The sequence below is a fragment of the Haemaphysalis longicornis genome, unplaced genomic scaffold (genome assembly GCF_048455015.1).
Source record: "Haemaphysalis longicornis isolate Haplotype H1 unplaced genomic scaffold, Haemaphysalis longicornis Haplotype H1 scaffold_12, whole genome shotgun sequence".
In the NCBI taxonomy this organism is placed as follows: Eukaryota; Metazoa; Arthropoda; class Arachnida; order Ixodida; family Ixodidae; genus Haemaphysalis; species Haemaphysalis longicornis.
In genome coordinates this window covers 57,183,409-57,211,090 of record NW_027526225.1, presented here as the reverse complement: position 1 = coordinate 57,211,090, position 27,682 = coordinate 57,183,409, and the positions used below count along the sequence as shown (strand labels likewise).

The 27,682-nt window shown below is 47.0% G+C and overlaps 1 protein-coding gene across 2 annotated transcripts in view; it reads left to right on the top strand.

The window, feature by feature from the left end:
• Window positions 1-7,056: 7,056 nt before the first annotated feature.
• The window catches only part of LOC144162691 (CCR4-NOT transcription complex subunit 11-like), a 39,988-nt gene continuing 19,362 nt past the window's right edge, over window positions 7,057-27,682 (top strand). Inside the window, exons 1-9 of one of the 2 annotated variants that reach the window (XM_077693327.1) lie at window positions 7,057-7,353; window positions 7,421-7,466; window positions 8,573-8,678; window positions 13,953-14,087; window positions 15,961-16,068; window positions 21,122-21,175; window positions 21,271-21,386; window positions 22,641-22,773; window positions 24,403-24,612. In XM_077693327.1, coding sequence (XP_077549453.1) covers window positions 7,429-7,466; window positions 8,573-8,678; window positions 13,953-14,087; window positions 15,961-16,068; window positions 21,122-21,175; window positions 21,271-21,386; window positions 22,641-22,773; window positions 24,403-24,612 — 900 coding nt within the window. In that variant the 5' untranslated portion in view covers window positions 7,057-7,353; window positions 7,421-7,428. The remainder of the gene's footprint in view (window positions 7,354-7,420; window positions 7,467-8,572; window positions 8,679-13,952; window positions 14,088-15,960; window positions 16,069-21,121; window positions 21,176-21,270; window positions 21,387-22,640; window positions 22,774-24,402; window positions 24,613-27,682) is intronic. The other variant, XM_077693328.1, reaches the window with a different exon arrangement.

Genomic DNA, 27,682 nt, shown 5'->3' with positions numbered 1-27,682 from the left:
AGGCTCATACCCACTCAGGGGGATTGGCCAGGAAAGGGGCGCTCACCGAGAGAAACTATATATATATACTAAGTAAATAAATAAATTCATTTAATGAATGAAATCAAAATGTGCGTTTAGGGGGGAAATATAAAAGAGAAAAAAACTGCCCAAACATGAGATGTAGCACCAGGAAGTGTTGAAACCAATATAAAATCAAAACAAAAAAAATAAAGAGGAAAAAAACACGAAAAGTGCATTTAGGTAGCAGATCGAACAAAATCCGCACGATCCTTGCTATGGACGTCCAAAAGGCCTATGACAACGTGAGCCACGCTGCAATAATCAGTATTCTACAGTGGCTCCTCCTTCCACCAGCAGTAGGCCGTTTCGTAGCGTCTTTTCCTCAGAGCCGCTCCTTCTCCATCCGCATTGGAAAAGAACGCGTGGGACACTTTCTTTCGGAGCGAGGCGTGCCTCAAGGCTTTGTGCTGTCCCCAGTGCTATTTAACGTGGCCATGCTGCCTTTGACATGGAAGCTGGCTGAAATACCGGACACTTTCTGCCTCGTATATGCAGACGATGTGACTGTGTGGTCTGTGCACAATCAACTGCACCGGCAACAAGCAGGTCTACAAACTGCCTTGGAAATTACTTCATGGTGGTGCTCTAACATTGGATTGAATCTGTCCCCTTCAAAGACTACATACATGTCAGTTACCAATCGTGGGGGCCGACGCCGGTTGTCGCAGACACCAATATGCCTGTCCTTGAATGGGGAACCCCTGGATACCGCCATATTCGTGTATTGGGGTTAGAAATAAGCGCAGCAGGTTCGGCAGCTTCATGGGTCCGTTGCACTCGACAAAAAGCTGCCAGCATGCTTCACTTGTTCCGCCACATCGGCCAAAAGTCGGGGGGTGCCTGCTCTCGTGTCTTGCGTGTATTAGTGCGGGAAGACTTTCAGCCTCGTATCGTCTACCAAGCCCAGTTCCAGCATCTCTCTTTGCGCGACTGGGATAGTTTGGAAACCGCAAACAGGGAAGCAATGCGAGTGATCACCGGCCTTCTTCGCATGAACTGCATTCCGACCCTGCAAGCTGAGGCACAAATTAACACATTGGACGAACTTGTACACCAGCGTCGATCGGCACGTCTTCTAAAAACTAAATCGATTCCTGCCGCCGCCGCACTAGCGCACTACTATGACCCCGCATCACCCCTGATAAGGCGTCCAGCTGGGTCACCGCCATGGCACCGCCCACAGGCCACCGACAACCGGCCTCTCGGGCGTATAAAAAGTATTCGCCCAGGGCATCATGACCAACCCACCCCTCCCTATCAACATACCATATGGCCCATGTGGATGCTATGCCGTCTGTAAACCAGACATGCAGTTATGTTACAGAGGCACCACTTTCGTCGGTTTTGGCAGAGCTGGTCGCCATCCGTGACGGCTTGTGTGCCCTAGGCCCTCGTCTGTGTGTTGACCCACCGTCTTGCCTGATCATCTATACCAATTCAACACAGGCTACTCGCGAGATACGGCGTGTATAAAGCACACTGGGCATTACAAGCGATGTGCACCGGATACTGCAATCGTTCCCGTGCCCTGTCCGCATCTTCTGGACCCGCCGTAGCACGCCCACCCACGTCGAGGCCGACTTGGCTGCTCATCCTCCGCAAGTTATGTTCCCGCTCCCGCTTCTGCAGCTGCCCCTGCAGGACGCTCTTCTAATCAAGAAAGAGTTTCTTCGGCGCTCCACGCGGTTCCTTCTTCCTCCGCGTGGGACTGACCTTCCTGGCGGCTTAACCCGCCGTGAGGAGGTCACGCTCCGGAGAATTCGCCTGGACGTTGCACTCACGCCTGCTTTTCGTGCAACATGGACTTCTGGCCTTGCGGCTACCTATGCGACCTGCCCCTACTGCCCTGTTTCCGCTGCGGAGGCGACATTAGACCACCTCCTGGGGACATGTCCAGGACTCCAACCATCCCGAATCCAGCACATGGTAGCCCCAGGACACCGACCAGGCCGCCCGCCCGATATTCATCGGTGGACGCATGGTCCTCTTTACAGGCAGCTCTTGGACTTTCTTGCTGAAACTGGCCTATACGGCATTCTGTAGTCCATGAAGCCGCTTGCCTCCCGCCACTTTTTTTTTTTTTTTTTTTTCAATTCCTCTGATGCCCTGGGGCAAAATGGCGCAAAAAAAATTGGGCCCATCTCCCCACGAGGGGGGACTCGAGTAAATGCATCGCGTAGGGGGTGGGTGTGGGTGTATTGAGTTAACGTTAGTGTTTGGGGGGGGGGGGGGTAGTGAATGTGTTAACTATTATTGCTTATTACTATTAATTATTATTATTTCTTTCATATATTAATTATTACTTTCGTGATTTTGCGACTCGAGTCCCCCCTCGTGGAGAGATGGGTTTTTCTTTTTTTTTTTTTTTGTGACGCAAGAAGTGAAGGCAAGGAGTAGGTTGTTGTAAGTCGTTATTTATTTATTTGTTGCTGTTGTCGTTGTATTGGACGCTGAGAACGACGACTTCGTGGTCGCTAAAGTGTACTGTTAAGGGGTCTTTAAGCAGTGGTCGTGCGTTGCAGCAACTGGTGAAGACGAGATCGATGCAACTGCTGCCGTGTATCAGCAGCTTCTTGACGTAGTTTGAATGAGTCAAGGACATAAGGCGCGTTCGTAGCCTTTGAATCTGTGTCGGCTTTGTGGCGCAGTGGGAAGAGCACCATGTACCTCGCGTTCCGCCCAGGGTCGTGGGATCGAAACCAGGCGCCGATAGCTGTTATTTTTTTTATATAGTGTAGGGGGAGGGGTGCGGACCTGTTGTTGAGAGCGAGGAGGGTAGCGTGATGCGGGAGAGGAGGGGTGGGGGAGAGGGCGCACCTGCGCGCTGAGCTGTTGCGGACGGACGGCGGACGCTACATGTGAGTTAAAGAAATGCTCTGCATTTAAAAAACGAGAAGGGAAGTCGGCGAAGGAGAGGCAGGAGGCAGGAAGGCACTGATAGCGGTGATCATAAACGCTTTAATATTTTTGAGGGAAGGCCGGCATGGCTATCTGGGGGCTAGCACGGGCGTGTTCTCGGGCCAGGCCGTGTGTTGTCTGGTTGCCGCGAAGAGCAGAATGGGCCATGCCGCTGGGTTCTTCTCAAACGGCATGGCAGGCAGTCGTCACTTTCTTCACCGCGGCACTTCGCTTCCCGGGCTCTCCCGCATTGCAAGACGCGCGCGCACGGTTCGTTCGTGCCTGCGCGAGCAGCCCTGCCACCCACTTCCTTCCACCTCTCGCCATTCCTTTTGTGTATTTTCGCGCACGTCCCACTAATGTCTCTTGAATATTCTAGGGACCGTAGTCACAGTAGAAAAATGGGGAGAAACGGGCCCTACCACGTGTCTACAATAGAGTGGAACCACGTGTCTACAATAGAGTGGATGTTCTCGTTTCGAACCGCGCAGAACTGATAGCGGGTAAACCTAAGCATTGACATAGCCTCTAAAAGGAGGCTATGGCAGTGCCCACAAGCCTTGCAGACAGCGTCAGGAAACGTCATGTACAGCCGCATTTGGGCTCTGCGCAAGACCCGAAATGGGCCCATGAGGCAAGGTACCTTCTCTCCCGTTTCGACATTTGCGCCTGGGAGAGGGATCAACGCTTGCAAGTGTCCGCAACACCATCCTCCGCACTCCAGAACAACCGCGGGCCTGGCTGTCTTCCCTACACCCGCCACGGCCTAGATCCATCCTAGGCATATATCCCAGCCAATCAGATTGCAACAAATCCCCCCAAGCAACCACCGGACGGCCGTCGGCCGACCAGCGTACGTCCATTCCGGCTCTAGCGGACGTCTGCAGGACGTCTGTTTCAGATCCGATGGACATACCATGTACGTTCTTGGGACGTCAGGATTTAACACTTCCGTAAGTCCATTCGGACGTCCTAAATTGGATGTATTTTGGATGCTTTGCAAAAAATTTGCAAAGTCACAAATGTTATACGAACTAGAAGCATATGTTCCTACAACAAATAATACACCGCACACCAACGCACTAACGGGAAGACAAGTACCCACAAACACGGTAAACTTGCTTCGCACGTTTTGCTAGCAGTACTCAGTTCTTATACGTATACCCTTCCCCAAAAAGATCATCGTAGGAGTTGGTGAGGTGCTTCAAAAAAGTAAAAAAAAAACTATGCTTAATTTTAGTAATGTACAGTTAAAGTCGCTATAAACTCATCTTCTCCAAGGTAGCAAGCGAGAACAAAAAAAGCCGTACCTTTTAGCGGGGCGCATCTAGCCTTACTACAAGCCATGCGAACACGCAAGTATTACCTCTGTGCAAATGAGTCCCTGACCCTGAAACATCGTTTATTGACGGATTATTTCGCAGCAAATTGCGTCGGCGACGTTTGCCGTCACCAACGGCGCTTAAATGCTTCCTCCATGGGTCGAAAAGTGAACGCATCGTAGATTGGCTGTCAGAAGCGTTGCGTACTGCGCCGAGTGGCAATGTTGTTAACAAAATAGCTACGGAACCCTCCTTGATGAATTCGACACCAAAATATTTGACATGGAGATCGCCAGTTGCACCGATGGCCAGCTGGGAACGCAGTGTATCGCTCTCTTCATGATGGTCTTCATCATTCCTTCATGACGGCGTTTCATGCATTCTTGAATACGGTTTCTTTTTGCAGCTGTCTTTCAAGCTAAGAAAATATGGAGGTTAACTAACACAACTTGAAATACGAATAAGACGTGCGGGCAAATGTAATAGAATTTACTGTCGCACGCATCTGGATAATTGAATTCCATCCGGGCACTACAGGGTTAGTTCTGTAGTTATTACTACACTTGGCTGCGGCTCTTGGCCCCCCGTGTTCAAATCCCATTCGAACCTAAATAAGTTCCTATACATATTTTATTTACTTATTTTCTTTTTACAGCGGCTGTAATTTGGTTTTGTTCTTGTAGTCGCCAGCAACTAAGGTCACTTTTCGCGTTTGATGAGACATCTAAGGCTTTTCGCCTTAAGAAGTATGCCGAATTTTTTATAGATCTGCGCGGAATCGTCCTTTTTCAATTTTTGATATTTTTCTGAAGAGAAAAACGTGAAAAAAACATGTTTTTTCTGCGCCCCTCAAAATTTTATGAAAACTTATAGCCCCAAGGCGTAGTTTCATTTTCCTTATCGACATGTTGATGACAGGCAAGAGCGAATTTAGAAATGAGTTACGACCGATGTGTGCTGTAGCTAACCGGGCGTAGTTAACGAACACGTTATCCTACTGTTTATGCGTAAGCATTCTTTGCTGAATACTCCGACCTCCCGAACCGTGTCATGCCCTACACTAGCACAGAAATGCATTATTGGGGAAGTTACCACAAAAACGAAATAACGAAATGAGGAGTATGCATTTTACACGCCGTCCTCAAGCAACTCAGGGTGCTTATGTACGAAATTTTTTAAATTGAAAAACAGAGCATCCTTTGTGTTTTTGCTTTTATATGCAATTTACTCCATTATTTGATGCTGTGTGCTAACTTTGAACGCCCACGGGCCAATGTCCTTCGTACATACGGGTATGTATATCCTTCGTACATCCGTTGGTGGATGTCCACTACGTCCGCAAATGTACATCCAAGCATGCACCTACAGTGAACGTACAGTGGCCGTCCGAACTTGGCATCGGATGTTCGGCTGTTTTTCGTACGTTCCACGGACGTCCGTGATTGCTTGGGCCGGAGACGGAAACTGGCCAGTCACCTGCGCGCATTGCTCGACAAATTACACTCTGAGCGGGAAGTTTGCGCTGTATAGTTTTTGAAGCTGAACAGTGATCGCCTACTTATAACTCTAGGCCGTAACTGCGTAAGACTACAAAACCGCATTAAACGAAATCAAACTTAAAGCGCCAATGAAAAAAATGTTCGTCAATTTTGCTTTCCAACGTCTGTTCTCCTGCTTCATCCGTCAGCAACTCCGAGAACTGTAGAGCGACGGGTTCCTTCGCTTCTTCTCGCAATGTTCTTGCAATGTGGTAATATTTTTAAACAGGCGAATGCAATGAAGCCAGTTTTTATGTAGCAATCCTTCAGGGTGCACCAAAACTGCTATAAATCCGACAAAAATAATTACTGCCATGAACAAACAAAAGCGCGTAGTGTGGCTAAATGCGAAATTCAAAAGACGAAACGCCATGTGTGAGAAAAGTTTGCGTACGAACGAGTGATCGATTTCTTGACCAACCTCAAATAAAAGAGCACGCGAACGCTGCAACTGACGCGGGCGGAGCAGCATAAACAGCGATAAAGAACGTACGTTTCGTTACGAATTTCGTGAAGAGTAATCACAATCATTTTATTAATGCCCCTTGTGCACGAGTTAGTATCGTCTTTTTCGCGATTCTTGCTTGTACATTGCTACATCTCCACCCCACCACCACTCCATCTTTTTAATTGGTTGTTTGTCTGGGACCTTTGCTACAGGTCCTAGAAAAACAAACTTCACTGTCGTGTTACTTATGTTTCTCCACGTTATGTGTTTCACTTTGTTTTGTTGTTCCCCTCTCCTTGTATACTTGTTCTGTCTCTTCCCCCACTTCCCAAGGCACGACAAATTACGCCTGCTGGCGGCCTTTCCATCTTCATTTAATATCGATAAATAACCAACAAATAATCACAACTGTCGTGAGTGGAATATCGACATTTGCTGTAACAAGTACGTGTAACTTTGCGACGACCATCACCGATTTTCAAATTATTGTGTTAAAATCGAAACCAGGCAGCAATCAGTACAATTCAAAAACGGCGCGGAAATTCAGAAAGCCTGTTTCTGAGAACGAGAGTACAAAGTTCTGGTTTTGTGGACAGCGCACCTGGCGAGAGAAGGCACAACTTTGTAAACTTTTTGCAAAAACGTTTACTTGAACGATTTGGATAAACCTAAAAAGTAAACATTATAACTCCATGAGGCTTGCTTAAGGCCCCCTTTTTTTTCATCTCTTTCCAACTAGGGGCATGACGTCAAGCATAACCTACCTCGTCTCTAAGTCCTGCACAAGCAACCAACAAAGCGTGCATTGTGCGCGTTTGTCATGGAGCAAAGAAAAGCTGTCCATGTGTATATGTGGTTGCGTTTTGTGATGCCCCGTCTGTGCCGGCAGTGCGTGCGTGTTCGGGATCGGGTGTTTTAACATTTAACAGTGCTGTCAGTACGTTTATTTGCGCTCAAGGCGAAAAACCGTTTAACAACGTCTACAGAAATGCCCTCCTTTATGTTTAGCTCGCGCTAGTATAAGGATACAGTAGTTATTTAGTGATAAAATTCAATAACTCGTGAAGACGCCGTCACATACCAGGTAAGAATTTCAGCATGTTTCTCGCCCTGAAATCAAGTTTCAGTCAAGTTTTTCTTTTGATTCCCAGGTCCAGTCATGGCTTTGTCTGAAAAGGAACTTGCAGTTTTGCTCAGGTAAGCCAGTTGGTCTTTGTTGGCTTTGTTGACGAAATATTCCGGAGTGGTACGAATTTTCACGCCTGGGCATGTAGACGCAAAACCCCAGCGTCTCAGAATGAACGCGCCAGTTGCGAATGGATGTTCTGGTTAGTTTTTTCCCGTTCGGATTCATTGCTACCGTAGAGTGCCAACACTTGCAAACGGCATGCCGTGCTTTGAAAAATACGATAACATGCGTGCCACCGACTACTGGACGTGCTGTAGTTCAAATCGCAACGTGCGAGAATGAGCGCGTTATTTGCGAACGTTGGGACGCATCTAGGCGTTCTGGTTAGTTTTGTCCCGTTCAAATTAACTGCGACCTATGCGTGCCTAGGGTCACAATCTATAGTGTGCGCTGACAAGCAGAGTTTGGCCAGGCCCTTTGAGCAGAGAGTCGATTCATGCTGTCGCTTTCTTTTCATTGGTTTGTTTTTTATTGGAAGGTTCCCAATGCAGAGCAGTTAGCTTGCATTACGGTATTGTTGCTGCAGTGCGCAATCGATTCACGTTATTGCATTCCTTGTATTTTTTTTTTGTATGCGCGTGGTGTAGGTAAGTGGACATCGTGTTTGAAGTGATCATTTGAATGTACCCAGGTGGAGTGATTAGGGAATTCGGCTGGCAGTCATGGGGACCAGAGTTCGAATGTCGAGCAGTGGCGAGAGGTGTTTTATTTTCTCGCTTTTAGTCTGGCTGAAAACGGTTGCACCCATCACCAAACAGAATACCCTTGCTGTGTTCCGCTCTTGCTGTGAATCTGTTGCGCTAAAATTAGAAGCCTGTTTTCCTGTTCCTTCGTTATTTTCAGGGGTCACCTTTAAGGGATAAGGACGACAACATGGCACTTTGCTTAATTCAAAATATCCTCAGCGGGATTCTTTTTGGCTGGAAGCAATGGTTCAGTTGCAGTGAAATTGACATTTATCGACATAATTGCACATCTCAAAGGCCCCCGACACGACAAAGGAACACGTCGGGCCCAACCTTTCTTCTGTTCTTTTTCTTTGCACTGCATAATCAGGTTGTCTGCAACAAGATCCCTTTGACTGCTTTGACAGCTTATGATCTTTCCACCTTAGCTTGTTGCAAGATGAGCAAATGGAGAAGATGACGTTCGAGTCCCTAGGGCAGGCGCTGCAGCATCACTTTGCCAAGCAAGACCACTTCCGCGTCAGCTGCGCACTGGTACGTTGCACACTGTTTCGTTTTGTATTGTGCAGCAATATCATTCTTGTGTTGCCCCACCGTGGTGGCTTAGTGGCTAAGGCGTTGTGCTGCTTAGCCCAAGGACATGGGTTTGATTCCCGGCCGTGGTGGCTGCTTTTCTGATAGATGCGAAAAGCCCATGTACACACACCACCAGCACCCCCCAGAAGGAATTTGACACCCTTCCAAAAAGATTCCACGAACAAGAGCACCCCGTTCAGGGATTTATACACCCCCACCCCAACAGCCCCCCCCCCCCCCCCCAGGGAGGATTTTCAACACGCCTCTGTCTCCCCGTCCTCCAGTACGTTGGAGGGTACCGAGGTGATGGACACCACGGGCCCCGCACCGGCTCCCACCGCCACCGCACCGCCTGTGTCACTTTTGGCGTTCCCGACGCCCGCGGCGGTGGCGGCTCAAGCGAAGGGCTCCCGAAGGGGGGCGAAGTCCGGGGGGCCCGGTCCGTCGGGCACCCCTCGGACATCTGACGACGAGATGGACGTCGGGCCGTTCCTGCCTGCAACGCAGCGCAAGGAGTGGCCACCGACTTCCAAGCCTACAGAAAGGCCCAAAAAGCCCAATCCAAGAGTAACAGCCCCGAAAGACGACACATGAACACACACGAACACACACATTCCAGTCATTCTTAAATTTAAATAATGGGAACAGAAAATATTATCCAATGGAACTGCAGAGGCCTCCTTAAAAATCTTGACGGTGTGTATGAGATTCTGCATGCCAGTCAGCCAAGTATTATGTGTCTCCAGGAAACCCACCTCAACTCTAAACAAACAAATTTCTTAAATAGGTACATGGTATTCAGAAAGGACAGGGTTGGCTGCACCCACTCTTCAGGAGGTGTGTCCATTATCGCCCGGAAATCATTAGCATGCCACCCTGTCACTTTAAACACTGTCCTCGAGGCTGTAGCGATCCGTACCATAATATTTAATAGGTTGATAACGGTATGCTCTATTTACATCTCTCCTGATTTTGCACTTCTGAGCTCTGATTTCGAGGCACTGGTTGACCAGCTGCCTGAACCATACATCCTAACAGGCGACCTCAATGTGCACAACTCTCTTTGGGGCTCCTCCAGAACGGATGCCCGAGGTCGCCTGATAGAGAAGTTCCTTACATCCTCCGGAGCATGCCTTTTCAACAAAAAACAGCCTACATACCATAACTTAGGACACAATACATACTCGCATCTTGACTTGGCTATTGGTTCCGCAGTTCTCTTTCCATGTCTTGATTGGGGTGTGGGCACAGACCCATATGGTAGTGACCATTTCCCCACTTCATTAACGTATATAGGTATAGGCCCGAGCAGTCCATATTCCCATAAAAGGTTTAATGAATCACAAGCAAACTGGAGCACATTCACACAAACATCTCAACTACACCACACATCCATAAAACACCTACACGTGGAGGAAGCCGCCCAACTCGTCACGGCGCACATCCTCGACGCCGCCGAAAAGTCCATTCCCCAGGCCTCCAGTGGGTCCCGCTGCCCAAGGAGGCCCTGGTGGAACGAGGACTGCAGGCGGGCGCGAGAGGCCCAGAACAAGGCGTGGGGTGTCCTTCGCCGGTACCCCACGTCGGACAACCTCATTTCTTTTAAACGGGCAAAGGCTTTTGGGAAGCGAGTGCGTCGTGAGGCGAAAAGGGAGAGTTGGCGCACCTTCCTCACTTCCATCAATTCATACACTGATACACACAAAGTCTGGACACGAATACGAAAACTAAAAGGACAACAGACACACAGCCTGCCCCTGGTTAGTACAACAGGGGACACACTGGAAGACCAGGCTAACACACTTGCACAACACTTCGAACACGTGTCCAGTTCAGCACACTACACAAACACTTTCATGAAACACAAAACATCTGTAGAAAAAAAGTCTCTGCGTGATAACAACAAGTCGCACACTTCTTACAATTCTTGTTTTTCAATTCATGAGCTGAAGGTTGCTCTGAGCACATGTAAGACGTCAGCTCTAGGTGCAGACAAAATCACATACACCATGATCCAACACCTACACCCAGATACTCTTGAAACACTCTTACACCTATACAATAAAATATGGCTTTCGGGGCACATTCCTCGCTCTTGGAGGGAGGCCATAGTAGTGGCTGTCCTAAAGGAAGGGAAGGACCCTTCCTCTCCTGCCAGTTATCGCCCCATTGCCCTGACAAGCTGCCTGTGTAAGCTCTTCGAGAAGATGATAAACAGGAGACTTGTGTACTTCTTAGAGTACAATGGTCTTCTCAAGAGCTGCCAGGCGGGCTTCAGGGCGGGGCGATCTACCAACGATCAACTCGTTGCGTTAGAGTCTTATATCAAAGATGCTTTCCTCCACAAGCAGTACTGCATGACGGTCTTCTTTGATCTTGAAAAGGCGTACGATACTGCTTGGCGGTACGGCATCCTTAGCGACTTGAAGACCTTTGGCATGTCGGGTAACATGATGAACACGCTTGCCAGTTACCTGTCTGAAAGAACATTTCGCGTGCGAGTTGGAACTGCACTTTCTAGGGTTCATGTGCAGGAAAACGGCGTGCCGCAAGGTGGAGTTTTAAGTTGCACCCTTTTTATTGTAAAAATGAATTCTCTTCGTAAGGCGCTACCACCATCGATTTCCTCCTCCATTTATGTAGACGACGTTCAATTATCCTTTAAGTCTTGTAACCTGTCTGTCTGCGAGTGCCAAGTCCAGCTTGGTGTTAACAAGCTAGCTGGTTGGGCAGACAGCAACGGTTTTAAATTTAATCCGGGGAAGTGCACTTGTGTCTTGTTTTCCAAGAGGCGTGGCATCCGGCCGGATCCAGACATTCATCTCAATGGTGTCTCGATTCCTGTCAAGAAAGAACACAAGTTTTTAGGTATAATCTTTGACGAAAAGCTTACATTTATCCCACACGTAAAACAACTAAAACATAAATGCTTAAAAACAATGAATATCCTGAAGGTTCTGTCGCACATCTCTTTTGGCGCTGACGAACAACTTCTTTTACGTGTTTTTACCAGCTTGATAGGCTCACGACTGGACTATGGTAGCGTTGTTTATGGGTCAGCCACTAAAACATCCCTCAGAATGCTGGACCCTGTGCTTCATCTAGGGCTCCGCTTGTCATGTGGTGCCTTTCGGACTAGTCCAGTCGAAAGTCTGTATGTAGAGGGCAACAAATGGAGCCTAGAATGTCAGCGAACCTACACAGACTTGCTTTATGCTTTTAAAATCTCATCAATGCCTCACCATCCTTTTACATCAGTTTTTTATGATACATCCTTATCTCAACTTCTTACTAATCGTCCATCAGTCTCTGCTCCCTTCGCTTTCAGAGTAAGAGAAGAAGCGTCGCAACTTGATGTCATGTTCTCAGACACCATCAAAACCTCCGCTACTGAACTTCTAGTACCGTGGCAGCTTCGCCCGATATCATGTGATGTATCTTTCATAAGTGTCGAGAAAAACAGAGTGCCTAGAAGCGCGATCATGCAACATTTCTTGTCCCTGCAGCACAAATATAAGTGTGCTGAATTTTACACGGATGCTTCAAAAACTGCCACAACTGTTTCCTGTGCTGCGCATGGTGGCACCTTTAATGTCTGTAGAACTATGAATAGAAATACAAGTATCTTTACGGCAGAGGCCTATGGCATACTTCTTGTAGTTCAACATATTGTTCTGAGTCGAATTACGAAATCTGTAATTTATACTGATTCTTTAAGTGTTGTGCGTACATTATCCTCACAGAAGTCTAAAAACCATGTGGTCAATGCTCTCATTAGTACTCTTATGTCTGTGCATGCGTTAAACCTTGAGGTGACCGTGTGCTGGGTGCCAGGGCACTCTGGAATTCCAGGTAATGAGACCGCAGACGGAATGGCGGCCGCTGCTGCCCTTACAACTACCGTTGACATAACAACAGTACCCTACACCGACCTCAAATCGCACATCAGACAACACCTTCGCACAACATGGCAAGCACACTGGAATCAACAGACTGACAACAAACTACACATTATAAAGCCACTCTTGGGAGCATACACCACTGATACTCACAACGGACACAACGAAATTACCCTGGCTCGATTACGGATAGGCCACACGCATGCAACACATTCCCACCTGCTCACGGGATCTCCTAGACCTCTGTGTAGCAGGTGCGGGGAGGGCCTATCCGTAGTCCACATACTAATAACATGCAAGGCACTTCACACAACACGACACAAACACTTCAGAGAACTCTACAGACAACATATCCCACTACATCCATCGCTGTTTCTAGGGGACGATGCCAGTGTTTCTATGAAACGTGTGTTTGATTATTTGTCAGATGTTAAGTTTTTAAACCTTATCTCATATCACGCATAATCAAATCTGGCCCTATACACCAGCCATCACCATTACTTTTAATTGATTTTACTATGTCCGATTTACATGTTTTTATACCTACCTTTTTGTGGTAATCACCTCGCTTCATTATATAACTTCTTTTCTGGCGCTCTTTGCCCTCGTTGGCCTTGCGCCATGAAACACCAACCATCATCATCATCAGGATTTTCAACACTCCCCAAAATTGAAATTCTGTGCCTCATCGCCTGCGTAGCGATAACGTGTACATGACCAAACATGAACCTCATGACCAATTGTGTTGCTTGCAAGTTTACTTTCTGGTGTCACGAGATAGACACTTTATGGTTTGGTTCAGTTGCCATTTATTGATGGGTAAAACATTTCTACCTGCTTTGTTTGAACCAGAAACGCTGCGTCAGCTCAACCGGCTTGAAAGCAAGTACAAGCTGCGGCCCGCTGTGTGATCACTCTTCTGCCTTTGACCTTCGAGGAAGCACATTCCGCTGAAGGGCGGACAAATTGGCCTGCTTGTAGGAAGAGAAACACAGTAGCGACTTGTGGATGTTCGTACTCGAGCCCTGGCATCAAAAACAGCCAACTCCTAGCGATGTAACATTTGCAGAAGGAACGCCGTTCCTGCCGTTCCTTCATAAACTTAACGAGTTAATGGAAGAACGCCACCGTTTCATTAAGGGTCCTTAATGGAATCGTGGCGTTCCTTCGCTCCTCCAAAAAGGAACTAGTTCCAGGAAGGCCGTTCCGTACAACATTGCTCAATACTAGACACTTTTGCTGTTTGCAATCCATTGCAGTTTATGGGGAAGGTGTAAGCAGGTGACTGTGATAGTTTAAACATAAGCTTTCTGTTTGAATTTACTCGTTTCAGGTTTTGCTGATTCGCCAGTCCGAGCTGTTGACCGGACCCTGCCAAAGAATAGTGGCCCTTTATTTCTTATACGACATGTATCGGACGGAGTCGATTCACATGAATCCGTTCATCTCGGTCTTCGTTCACCTACTCGTGAGTCACAACCGTGTGTTCGCTGTGATTGATGCGTGGTCAAGTGCAACCCTGTGTTTTGCATCAAGTTCCTTACTCTAACGGGCTTGTACAAGAGTGCACATTGCTTGAAGCTCGTGAAAACTGTACTAGGGTTGACACTGCTAGTGGTCCTTCTGTTTACACCTGTGAGTGGTACACACTACGTGTTAAAAAAGCAGCTCCCCTTCTGTGACTAAACCAGAGGTATCGCAGCTTGGTCCACATTCATGTGAACCCATGGAGGCATTTAGGCAAGGTTTCCTATTGTCCTTTTTGGAGTTCCTTATATCACACAGCTCTGCTTACTGCCCAAGTTTGTTTTAAAGTGAATAGGAGATTCTGATTGAGGATTGATCGCAGTTCTTGCATATAGGTGAGGTGTGAAATAGCACATTTGCACGGTTCTAACACGCCCCTGTTTGTAACACACAGGTAAATTTACTCATGAAAATTCAAAAAAATAATTTTGCGCCGGTGCTGCGGCGCAGATGTGAAAGGCACGACGCGAAATACCTGGCAGAGGACATTTGACACGCACAAATGTGGCAGTGAACATTCGTTGTGCTTCTTGAACTTGCTTATCCTGCTGGCATTAAAACTAAAGCAGGAAACGTTGAAAGCCGATTTTGGTTTTGAGCCCTATTGTAATGCGCTCACAAAGTTTAAGGCCACTTTTAACCAAAAAATGTGCGCTTTAGAATCGTTCAAAATACAGTAAAAGGGTGGAGAATTGCGGGAGTCAGACCACAAATGACTCGACTTTTCACCACTTAAAGTCGCAAGCAAGGATTTAATAATTTGTCAAAGTCGGCAAATTCGAAGGCAGTAATTTCCCAGATACTCTGACCAGTCCGTACTATGTGGAGCACAAGTAGATGGCTTTTTAGTTGTTTTTTTTTTAACTGCCTGTGGCAGCGTTGTGTTGTTGTTTCTAGACCTTGCCAGATATTCTGTGGCATGGGCTATCTGCACAACCGCTTGGAGGGAGTACGAGGGGCACTCAGAGTCACGCGAGCAACTTCCTCTGCCCTCCTGGTAATGCTACCCAGCACATTGCATTCATAAAGCTTGTGTGGGCGGTGCATTTGTATGGAGCGAATACTGGCTGGTTAAAAACGCACAGCAACTACAAGAGCCAACAAACTGTGCAGTTGAAAATAGTTGGGCGTATTATGAAGATGTAAAGCTGCTGATAATCCTTAAGAGTTCCAGAATCTCCCACAGCAGTCAAGAGAGTATTTATTTCGCTATGTGGAAAACATGTTTCTGGTGTTGGTTCATGGTAACTTGCTGTTGGTTTGTGATTCATGAGGTCATGTATAAAAAAATATTGCTGAAAAATAAGCAGAAAAATAACTTTTATTTAGAAACAGCTCATGTTGGAACTCTCACTTCTGTTTGCATTTATCTCGCCTCTTTTCGCCATCACTTTTGACGTTTTTTTTTTTTTTCCAAGCCAATGTGAATTTCCTAATTAGTCAACCCTACTCGTATCCTTGATTAAGAGAACACTGGTACTCCGAGTTATGTACTTACATTTTTCTCAAATATGCCTGAGGTTTTCTTTGCATCGAATAATGTGAACATGTGGGACCCATGCTAGCAGTTTTACTAGTTTGGAGCGCTCTTGCAAAAGCATTTTTGATCTTGACTGGGCAGTTGAATCGAGTGACGCAGGCAGACTGAAGTTTCTGCATTTAGGGTCTTGAAAACAGCAAGCTGATTGTGCTCCTGTGGAGGCAACGGTGCATTCAACACACTTCCTCACACAACTGTCGACTGTGCCTGCCAAAGACGTGGGCGATATTTCACTCACACTATTCCTGTGTTATCCTCTCTGTTTCGGTGCAAGATTGAAGACATTGGGGGAAGGAAGCCGGAGTTCGGGCATGTCATTCCCAGGCTGACTGTGCACGAAAAGTACTTCATTACCCAGCTGCTGACTCTGCCAACCAAAGATGTAAGCATCGCTTGAAATTTCTCAGTCGTAGCGCATGCTTCTTGTTCCTGTTGGCATTTGTCGTTGACCTGTGTCTCAAATATAGCTTTGACAGGTGTGACCTATAGGCATGTGCTGTCGAGGTTAATTTTTGCCTAGGTATTTTTTCCCTTTTACATGTGGCAGCTGATGCCTTAAGGGGGGGGGGACACTGGTCTTGAGGACCAAAAATTTGCCAAAAAATCAATTTTCTCTATTAATTTTATTTACAGTCTACGAGTCCCAAAGAATGTACCTGAAAAATATTATAGCTGTAACTGAAGTATTTACAAAGCTGGTGCCCATTGAAGTTGCCTAAATGACCATTTTCACCCATGTTTCCAAACTTCATGCCTTGTTTTCTCAGGACCACTTTTTTCCCACGAGGTCAGCTGTCGGGTACACTATCCTGGGATGTACTGGTTAGACTTGTATCATTTTTGCAGCATTCGAAAGCTTAGGAGCTGAACAGTGCAATAAAAACACAAAAATATAGTATGTATTCATTTTTGCTAGCACAATTTTTCGGGCAGTTTCTTTTATAAAAACATTGGAAATTGATGACTGGACTTTTCATTAGTTTACTGCAATTGCAGAAAGAATGTTAAAATTACTGCTGTGGTATAGTTGTACTCCCTAGTTCTTTTTAGAGGACAAATGAATGCAAAGTATTTGAATATTTTGTAGGTAGATGAAAGCATTGCCCGAAATGGAATGGCATGACATGTTGCACAACTCTGAACTTACAGCACTTACATGAAAACAGACTGCATATTTCTGCTCAGGATGTTAAAATACACATAATGAATGTCTCAAGCACATAAGAAAAAAATAACAAAAATGTCCTCAAGACCAGTGTCCTCCCTTAAAGGGACCCTGCAACACTCTTTGAGCAGTGCAATTAAACCTGCGCGACGTTTAGATTACACTGCCAGGAATACCTGAGCCAAATATTACATGTGCACATGAAGCGGTGAGCGCGCAAATCGATGGGAAAGACGCGGAAAAACCAACCGCTCTCTCTTCAGTTGTCCTCATTATGCAACCCCTGGCATGGCCTAAGGGACATCACATAGGCCATGGCTGCCCGATCAGCTGTTACTGGTCAACTTCGCGGCTAGATTCTCCCATTTCCGTCGTTGTCATCGCTGTGTATGAACCTCTTCTATGCCTGAACCTGTAGGCACAGTTTTGCCGTTTCTTTTGTGTTGAGTGCGCGCGGAGTTTGAGTGATGAGCTCAATACTTCCCTTTCAACGGGACCACTCGACTACAAACGTTTATTGCTTCAAAAACGCCCTATCAGCCCGAGCGCGCACTTGCGAGCAGGCACCCATGCCTGCTTTTTTGTGGCACCAGACCGGAAATAGGCCCCTCCGCGTTGCGGAGAAAAGGAGAAAACTACCCGGCATGTGGTATATCGAAGGCCGCCGAAGAGAACGCTGCGAGCCGCCTCCCTCTCCGGGAGAGAGTGCGCAGCTTTCGTCGCGTTTCCCGCGGTCGAGTTGAGAGGGAACGATTATGCGCGATTTTCATCGCGCGTAGTTTCGTTAATTGTGAACGGATTTTCATAATTCTTGCGGGAGGAGATATCTGGGTCAATAGACTTTATCCCAAAATACATTACTAGTAGTCGATGGCAAGTGTTGCAGGGTCCCTTTAATTGATTTTGTAGCAGTGATACAGGAGCCAGTTGAACGAGCCTTTCTATTTTACTGGGTATATGGCCACTCCTTTGCTGTGCTTCCCCTTGCTCACGTCTCAATGTGGTCTGTGTCGCTGCTATTTTAATTTTTAGTGTTTTGAATTAGATACCAGGGAGGCTGAAATCAACATGACCAGCTGACTTGTAGTGTTCCAAAGCAAACGTTTGACAGGACCCTGTCCTGTTTGAGAGGAGGTAAGATGTCAGACAGAAAGTATTCACACAGATTTGGGCAAAACACATAGCAAGGCATTTTGAAACCACCCCCGAACAACTTTTGCCTTTCAAGGTTCTAGTTTAGAGAAGGGGGGGGGGGGGGGGGGGGGGGGGGCATAGTTGAAATACTAATGAGCATCAAACTAAGACTGGGGCAACAGGAGTTTTTTTAAAGAGCAGAAAATTTAGTCAAATTGCGTCCGCAGCTAGACTGGGCAGATGTTACACAAAACTATCCTTCAATAGGGGCCAAGAGACAGGTGGTTGACATTGTATTTAATAGTTAATGAGCACTATAAAACTCATTTTCTTTTTAAGCGTAAGTGCCACACATTGTGAGCTACTTTTTCATGGTTTTGATGCGTGTGTCCTCAAAGAAGAGTGGATTCAAGGATCTACAGCTCATTTTTTTCCTTGAGGAGCAAGCCGCTCACTTTTGAGACGGTGTCCTTCACGGGGGTGGTGGACCTACTCCTTTTGTCAGACCTTCTAGAGGGTGAATACTTGTCACGGGGGGAGTGAGATTAATAACTGCAACTGCTTCTACATTGAAACTCCAAGAAAAACACTGCAGATGACAGGACGAAGCAAACGAAACGCTCAACACAGGCACTTCTTTGCTCCATCCCATCGTCTGCTCTGTTTTCCTTCGAGTCACAGTGCAGCAACAAGCCCTTCTTCTGCTTTCGTACTTGCCTGCCAAACTTGCCTGCGTACTTGCACTTGCGTGCAATGCTTTCAGCATGGCAAAGCTGAAATTGGGGAAATGATGATGCCGGAGACTGGGATACATTCGAAATGGGTAGTCTGCTTTCCTTGTTGTGTGCCACAAAGCACGGCAGCATCGTGCATGTAAAGCGAAAGATTTTTGTTAGCCGCCTGCGGTTTTTTAACTACTTTGTACGTGGTAATGCTCGAGTTTTGTGACTTTAAAACGTCTACGTGAAACGGCTGTCAAGGGCGTTTCGTTCCCGCAAAGTCAGCGCTCGCTGTAATTGAACTCGTTCGGAGGAGTTGTTAGAGACATTTAGAAAATTACTCTGGAAACAAAACAGATGATTTCTCGATATTGTTGAAATTGCAGCATCGTATCTGAATGAATGCATATGTAGTGTTTCAAGCATTTGTTTGAAATGCTGTTTGCTGGACAATGTACGATGCAAGGTCTACGCTTGCTGGATGTGCACGAAAAAAAGCGGGGCTGTCGACGCAGAAGAAATTAAAAAATATATTAAAGAAAAAACATCGCTCATAGTTTGAAAGGTGGATTGGGCCTTTGCATGGTAAACTCTTGGAACACCAGTCAATAGAATGCATTGGTGTGGTGCGACTTTTTACGATCCATTATTTTAACAGTTTCACTGTTTGGAAAGAACTACAGTAGAACCCCAATAATACAATTTTCAAGGGACCACGAGAAGGTGTTGTATGACCGAGGTGTCGTACGACCGGGGTGCGGGTAAATGCCGGCCTAGTAAACAGTCTCATGCGGCAGGTGGGCTGAGAATTTATTTAAACTACTATTTTAAGCGCATTCTTGCATGGTGTGTGAACCTTTAGCTGAAATCCCAAGTTAAAAAATAACAATGCATATGTTGTGCCCTCCTCCTCTTCATGGCGCCCGCTAGCCCGCAAGCCAAGCGCTACCCGCTACGCGACACCCGTGCCGTCCAGCGCTATTTATAGCCCGCCAGTGCCGCTAGCCCCGCGCCTTGTGTGCACGAGATAAGGCCGACGTGGTCGAGCAAATTGAGAGAGGACAATGCGAGTGTGAAAATGCCAAGGCCAAGCGAAACGAACAATAGTACATGGCTGAGATGAACAAAATGGCATTGCCGTACAAGGTGGATACACCCTTTGAATGGTCCCGTGCCGTCGCTATTGGGTCATAGTTCTCAACACATAGCTATTTTCGGTTCCCACAAGACCCAGAAACGCGAAATAGACACGTTGCTCCAAACTTAACGAGGAAACCGTGTTGCGGCAAAAATTATAGCGTGGCTTTGCTACAGTGACTTGCTGCGGTGGCTAGCGAGTGACCATCAATAGCGGTGCCAACGGGTACGTGTCTACACCCTTGCGGCGGGCGCTCGCGAATTGAGGCACTCTAGCAAAGCAAAAAGCGAACTGACAACGCGGGTTTGAAACTCTCTGATAAGCAGCGAGCAGAGATATAGTGAGAAAGAACATCATGAAAGGAAGGGAAAGCGGCTGATCGGTCATTGCCGTGGGGTTGGGTCGTATGTTTTCGCGTTCGTCGGGGGCTCGATGGGAGCTTCAAATTCACCGTCCCCCTGCCACCTGAACTTCGACTTCTCGTGGTTGATGTACTGCTGCCGCGTGGGGCCGTCGCAAGTTAACCCCAGCTCACAACTACCTGCCTGCTTGCTTGCGTATGTTCAGTAAGTGGTCTGGTCCGCCTACGGACCTTTGCACATCAAGAAAGCGTCAAATGGGGGTTAAAAATAAAGAAGGTCGGGATGAGGCGGCGATGCGGTGTAAACTACAGGAAAAGCTTCAGTTTATCTGCGCGAGGGTCCGTCGTATGACCGCGTGCACCTGAGCGTCATATCATTGGGGTTTTTAATGCATTGTTTCTGTGGGGAGTTTGCCGGGACCGCAGTGATCTGTCGTAAAAAGCGGGTCGTCATAAGTGCGGGGGACGTATCAACGGGGTTCCACTGCATTTACATTGGCGGTGACATTGATGTTGAAGTTTGAGCAACAGAAAAAGCATCGCATTTAATTTCAATGGCCTGTTATGTAAACATCGTTTTTGCAGATAAACGTACAACTTTGGAGGGATCTTTTTTTTTTCTTGTAAATGGGGGTCCTCTGCAAATAGCACTCTCATTAGAAGGAACTCCTGGCAATGAAAACACGCTCTGGTTGTTTTTTAATTATCTGTTTAACAAGCGTACACGAGCATGGTAAGTTCGGCAATTGTTGTTTTTCATAGTAAAGACTATGTAGTGTTCATGCGATTTTTTTTTTTAATTTCCAATGCTAGTTCAGTGGGCTAGCTTGTTGGATAGTTATTCGGATTTGGCTTTGAAAGTGTAATGTTGCAATTTCCACTTGCAACTAATCTGGGATACCCTTATTTTTTTTCCAGCTCTTCAAAAAGACACCGTGGCAGATCATGCATCTGGATGAGAGTACCCTTCAGGTCTGGCTCTAGTTGGCATTCTTTTGCATCTCCACAAGCATCGTAGTTGAGGGTCCTTAACCTGAACTTTTTTTTTTTTTTTCCCCAAATGCCAGATGTGTGACACGGGGAACATCCAGGTTTCTTTCGCCGAGCGGCAGTCCGAAATGCCGCAGTCCAGCCGCTCAGGAATACCGGTGATCATTGACGATCCAGATCCCAAGCGACCTGTGTGAGTTGTACAGCCCTGGCCACTGTGCTACTCTTGTCACCCACGGCACAAAGAAGTGCTTAGCAACAGACGTTTTCTCATTTAGACACAAAACAACAAAGAAAACCTGCCACTAAGTGGTGAACGAAGAATAAGAGGTATGACCAGGAATGTTCGATTTAAGAGTGTTCAGTATTTCGTTTAGCGCTGCTACAGTCAAACCCGACTATATCGAACCCGTTTACATCGAATTATCCCATATATCGAACAATTATTGTGCACTATAATGTTACCGGGAGAATATATAGCAAAAAGTACGGCTACATCGAACAAAAAAGGCAGCCGCAACCTATATATCGAACTTCGGCAGCGCAAGATTGCCCCCGAAGTTGGCTTTCCCGCGCGGCAGCTGGGCGAGCTGCCTACGCCTCCTCCCCCAGTTTGAAAAGTCACTTAGCCCAAGCGCTCGCGCTCTCGCTCGCTCTGACAGCCACCCCCTGGAAATAGTGGTTGGACCACACTCTCCCGCTGTCTCGCCAGTCTCGCGTGGCGGGCTCTCTCTCCCCTCGCTTCTACGCATGCTTCCCTTTTCGTGTTTTCGCGGTTGACGACGCATCGGTACGCCTTGTTCATCTGTGTTCAACTGTGAGGACTCGACGAGTTCCGCCCCGCCCCCATGTTCCGATGCTCTTCACGCGCTGAGCGTTCTTCGCCGCCACTGCGCGGCAATAGAAGGCTGTGGGCTCAGCTGTTTCGAGTCACTTGACAATGTTGAAAAGTGTGTGCTCAACAATGCTTCGAAAATGATGAAGCAAAAGAAGATCGGAGACTATTTCTCGCGCTAGTGTGCCCGCGGAGCATGTATCTTGCAAGTAAACAACAGTTAGTGATGAGGTACGTTCTGTGCATTGTCAAATTCTTTAAACATTATATATCGAATTATACGATATATCGAACTAATGACCGTTTTTTGCGAGTTCGATATATCCGGGTTTGACTGTACTTCCTTTTCCTGTGTGGTGCCACAAAAATTATGGTGCTACCTTTCTTACCAAGCTGACAACAGCAGTGAGGGGGACAGAAACAAACTTGAAGGCTCTGGTTAAACAGAGCTGTTTCAGCAAATTTGAAGTCGTTTGCCCCCAAATTTCCACATTGACAGTTCTAATTGGCATTAAGCATTTCAAAAGGTTCTGAAGCTACGCGTACTGCCAGCTTAGTCTAACGACTGCTTCTGATGACTTCAACCCCGCAATGGTCGTCTTCCTTCCGCAGGACTGGCCTCGACGTCCCCAATCTAAGCAAAGCGCTGCAACAGCTGCTGGTTGGTGACAAGCCTCCCGTGGAAGGGGTGTTCCAGCCCGAATTCCTTCGCCTCGTTCCGCCACTTCACGATCCAAGCGACGAGGTGAGTCGGGGGCAAACTGGCGTTGCTGATCGCTTGGGAAAAGAATGCTCACCACCACGGTGGCTCAGTGGCTAAGGCGTTGCGCTGCTGAGCACGAGGTCGCGGGTTCGATTCCCAACCGCGGCGGTCGCTTTTCTGATGAAGGCGAAAAGCAAAAACACCCGTGTGTACGATATTTCTGCACACGTTAAAGATCCAAAGGTGGCCAAAATTAAGCCGGAGCCCTCCACTACGGCACACCTCTTCGCCTGCGTTGCGTCGGCGCGTTAAACCCTGCAATCAAATCAAACCAAAAGAATGTTCACCTCTGGGATGGGAAAGGGCCTTTTCTAAACACCTCAGGGACTCGGGCTTCCTGCTGTACTTGTGTGGACCTTTTTGATGAGCCAATGTCGTTCTTTCTGAAACCGGATCAATTTGGAAGAAAAGGATGCATACAAAGAATGAAGGTGGTTCTTCTAAAGCCAAAATACTGAAATGGGGCTATAAGAGGTCGCCCGCTGAAACAGGTTATAATTTGAAAGTACGGAAACAGCCTAGTACCTCTCACACTCGAAACCACTGCCTGAAATGAAGTACGATGCGAGAATGTTAATTCCAAAAGTAGGTTCACAATGCTTATTAATAATCACATGTAAATGATGCAAGGGTGTTATTTTCTCTCAGTGATGTGTAACGGTTTAGCAAGAATGAGAAACTAGTTGGTAACAAAAATAGGTTAACTTTCCAGTGCTGTTTCCCCCACTAATTTCCCCCACAATTTGCCATTAATTTCTCCCACTAATGCGACTGTGCTCATTTAAGAGCACAGTCACATTAGTGGGGGAAATGGTTCCACAAAAAAACAGCAGTAAAACGAGCTCTCCTTGTATTTGTAATTAGTGTAAACTTGCACTAGTTGAAAATTGTTGCCTTTCAAGCCCTGCGAAAGGGGATGTCGTGCAAGGCTGCTGAAAATTGCTGTATGACAATCCCATTGTGGTCGCTGAGCTACACTGGAATGGGTTGTGTGACAACTTTGACATCCTTAGCAAGCACCAAACACCATCAGCACCATTCGGTTGTGCTGTTGGAGTCATCTTACCAGGCTTCCAAAGTTGGAGACCCCAGGAAGCCAATCCCGTTTATCGGGTTTCGCAGTGTCATTAATGAAGTTGCTAGCAATAACCACTGGAGTTTCATCGATCTTTTCTGGCCCGTGCCAAGCACTCTTGTGTGACGTCATCAATGTCTGTTTTGCTGTTGGTCACATCGGTGTGTTTTGGGACTCGCATGGAAGAGCAAATTTCAAAACGTTGGCCAATATGTACAGTACCTTTCCCCTTTCTTTACCCTTTGCGCTTTGTTAGGTTTTGCGGTAGGTAGCCCTTAAAATTCATCCCAACGACAAGACAAGCAACATGAAACTCATTGTATGTCAAGCTGCAGGTACCTGTTCACATCATTAGACATCAGAGTGTAACGTTAGGCGTAATGTCGGTAAAATTCCAAGAAAGTGCGGTTATGCGGTGGAAGCTTTGTCTCGCACACAGATGCCAACAGTTCGACCAACTATAGGCTGCCGTTTTCGCTGTAGAGCAATGTTTGAGGAGCACCGTGTTAGATAACCCTGCTCCGTTCCCTCGGCAGCTGACATGGATGGTCCCCATGGAGCCCCTGGAGCGCAAGCTGGCGTGGGACCCCACGCTCTGCCAGAGTGACCCGGCTGGCCCCGAGGCCAAGCGGCTCATGTCGCGCGCCTTCAAGAGCACCCTGACGCAGGCGCAGCAGCAGCAGCTGCTCGACGAGCTCGCCGCCGACCCCAAGCTGGTCTACCACATTGGCCTGTCGCCCGCCCGGGTACGTCTTGGCGCCAGCCTGGGGCCCGCCCCTCCACAACAGAAGCACCCTGCTTATTCGGCTGTAAGGCAAGGGGACCTAAGAAATAATATAAAGCGAAAGGACCGGCTGGGAAATTTATTTCAATTTCCACCTTCAAAGGGTGCAAAGGTAACTGTGTGAGCGCTTATTGGTACTTGCAACAATTCCAACAATCATGAGCTATTATCTTCCGATACATAGGTGCTTTTCTTGCTGCTTTCACACTCTGAAAGTTCACTCTTGGTGCCATCCAGTAAGTTCGAAATGTACAGAGAGAGAGAGAGAGAGAGAAAACTTTAATGAATACTGAAGAGGTTAGCTGGTCCACGCAGAAGTAAACAGAGCACGGGAGCGGTGGCAGATTTGCATTGCTGCCATGCATAGTAGCGTTGTCATGAACCAAAGAGCGGCGTTCTGGGGGCGCATTTGCACTGCCTTCCACCCTATCTGATACGCTTAATCGTCGCTCTGTTGGGGCGTCTGGTGGAGCGTGACAGCTTTCAAAAGGCAGAGCGAGGCTGTGCAATGGCTCTGGTTGCATTGTCCTTTGCAGCCACCAGCGACGACCAAATCCGCCGTTGTTGGGTTTGAGGAAGCTCCGTGCTTCCTCAAGCATCAGCAGAGCGACACACCAACGGAGCAACGATTGAGCATGTCAGATAGGGCAACGCAAACAGTGCAAACACGCCCCAGAACGGCAATTTTGGATAGGTTCTGTGGCTTGGTGGTTGAAAGAAAAAGTGCCATGGCTAACGTTTTGTGTGTCAAGGACACAGCCAACTTGATGCATGGAAATTAAACTGCCATTACATTTATAGTTGCACATGCTAACCTTAAATCCTTATAGATGCAGTTGATAAGATCGTTGTGACTGCACTGGTCCATCACTGAAGACTACGTGCGAGGGCTTGGTCAGCTGATCTATGTGACCCTCATGAATACTTGATGCACATGCAGTCAGGTCAAGGGGAAGCTTAATACGCACCCCAAATGCTTCCCATGAAATTACGCCATGCACTTTTAATAACCAGCTGTGTTTGTTTGCTTGTGGTGGAACAGGTTCTTTCTCTGGCACATTAGTCGTAGCGAGCAGCTGATAATCAATAATTCTGTCCGAAATGCACTTCCTACTATCCTGGAAAAACAGCAATAAAAAGTGAAATCGTAAAACATGCTACTTTAATGAGGCATGCAGACTTGTTGATGTGAGGCTTGATTAGTGTTTCAAGACTTCTTTTTTTTTTTGAGACCACAAAGAAATTGTGAAAGAAAAAGACCACAAAGCAAGTGGCGAGGAATCATTTTGAGTGCCCATTTCGAACACCAAAGTTTAATGAGCTGTAAAATTAGTCCCCAAGCGATGCATCAAAAAACTGCTTTGATTATTGCATTCACCAGGGGTTCACAGTATTGAAAAATGAAAAGATTAGTTTTATGACCAACACTGTTTTGTCTATTGTCTGACCAAAAATGGCTAATTATCTCTAATTATCTTGGGAGCTGATTTACTGGCTGAAAAAAACAATGGCATATTCAAATTCAGTGGGAAAAAAGCAGCAGGGCTGACTAGTTTCACAAAGTTTAATTGAAAATTAAAGAAGCTGCTTTAAGACCATGTCCCCCCTTAACACAGGTCTGCTCAGTATATGTAGCACAGCGGGTATCAGTTTCAAAGGTAAGCTGTCAAACTCAACGTAATGAACTAGAAACAGCCGTGCCAAATGTGCCATTGAGCGCCAAACGTGTTTACCTGCACCATCCTGTGCCGAACCGCCCCGGTTGCGCCAAACTTGTTTATCAAAGCCGTCCTGCGCCTCAGCGCCTGAATGGAGCAGCGAGATGCATTATGCACGGGATCATGATGCCCCATGCCTGAAATTGGCTGAAACATCGCACTTTCGGTTTCATCACGGCAGTTATGGTTTTGGTTCAATCAATGCTATGAGCGGCTATGCAATTTGGCTTTGGCTTAGCCGTAAGACGGCAGGCACTATGTGCCTTCTCCACCTTCTCTTTGCGTTTACCGTATTTACTCGCGTAATGAACCCACTTTTTTTCCAGAAAATTTGGCATGAATTTGGGGGGAGGGTTCATTATGCGGGAAAAAAATTGCAACAGTTTTAAAGGTTGAAATTTCATACTGTAAAGTTGCTAAGAGGAGCACTGTTAGAGCCTTCCCATTTTCGTAAAAACATGTATGTAAGTAATTATGGAATCAAATTTATTTTTTATTCGCAACATGGTAGTGGGTCTCTACTCGCCACGGAGCTGTCCTCCTTACTAAAGTCGCTTGCCGCCTCACATTTGTTGTCGGCCGACAGCGCACCGTCTTGCGTACCATCAAGGCACTCCAAAACTTCTTTTCCGACACTGGGAAACTTCCCTTCTTTGGACCCACGAAACACACGGCGATTCCTGTTCCCCGCCCAAAAACCTCATTTTCACCCGTAGCGTACACGAAGTGCCACCCAGCCACGCAGTTTCCATGTGCATCAACGCATGTTCCACCGCCTTCAGTTTAAATCCGGCTTTGTAGCTTATGTACTGGCCCATCGTACGGCGTGCAGTAGGAGCTCAAGAAAAGGTCGGAACACAGCTGAACAACAAAACCACGAGCGTAATGGCGAAGTCGCGGAACCTCTGACCTCAAGACCAGAGGAGTGCAGAGTACGTTTAGTGCGTTGTGCGCACGCCACCAGAACCAGCCATAGCAACAGAGCAGGGAAGAAGTGCGGAGTACGTTTTGTGCTTTGTTCGCACGCAGGAACGTTTTTACAGCGCAAGTTTTGTTTTGCGTTCAGCGGGTGGCGCTCCGCAAGCGCGCAATTTTTAAATTGTGAGCCACGGCATTTGCGCTCACCTCTCTTGCTACTGTTGAGATTTCTTTTTGTTATAATGCGTTTTTAGCATTTATGCACGTACTGTAGCGTGATATCAAGTTACTGTGCTGGCCTAAGGGATCAGCAACCACGCTGAGATAAAAAGATATTCCCACTGCATTTTTTATTCAAAGTGACAAAAAAGTAACTTCTCAAGAAGACAAGTGGGG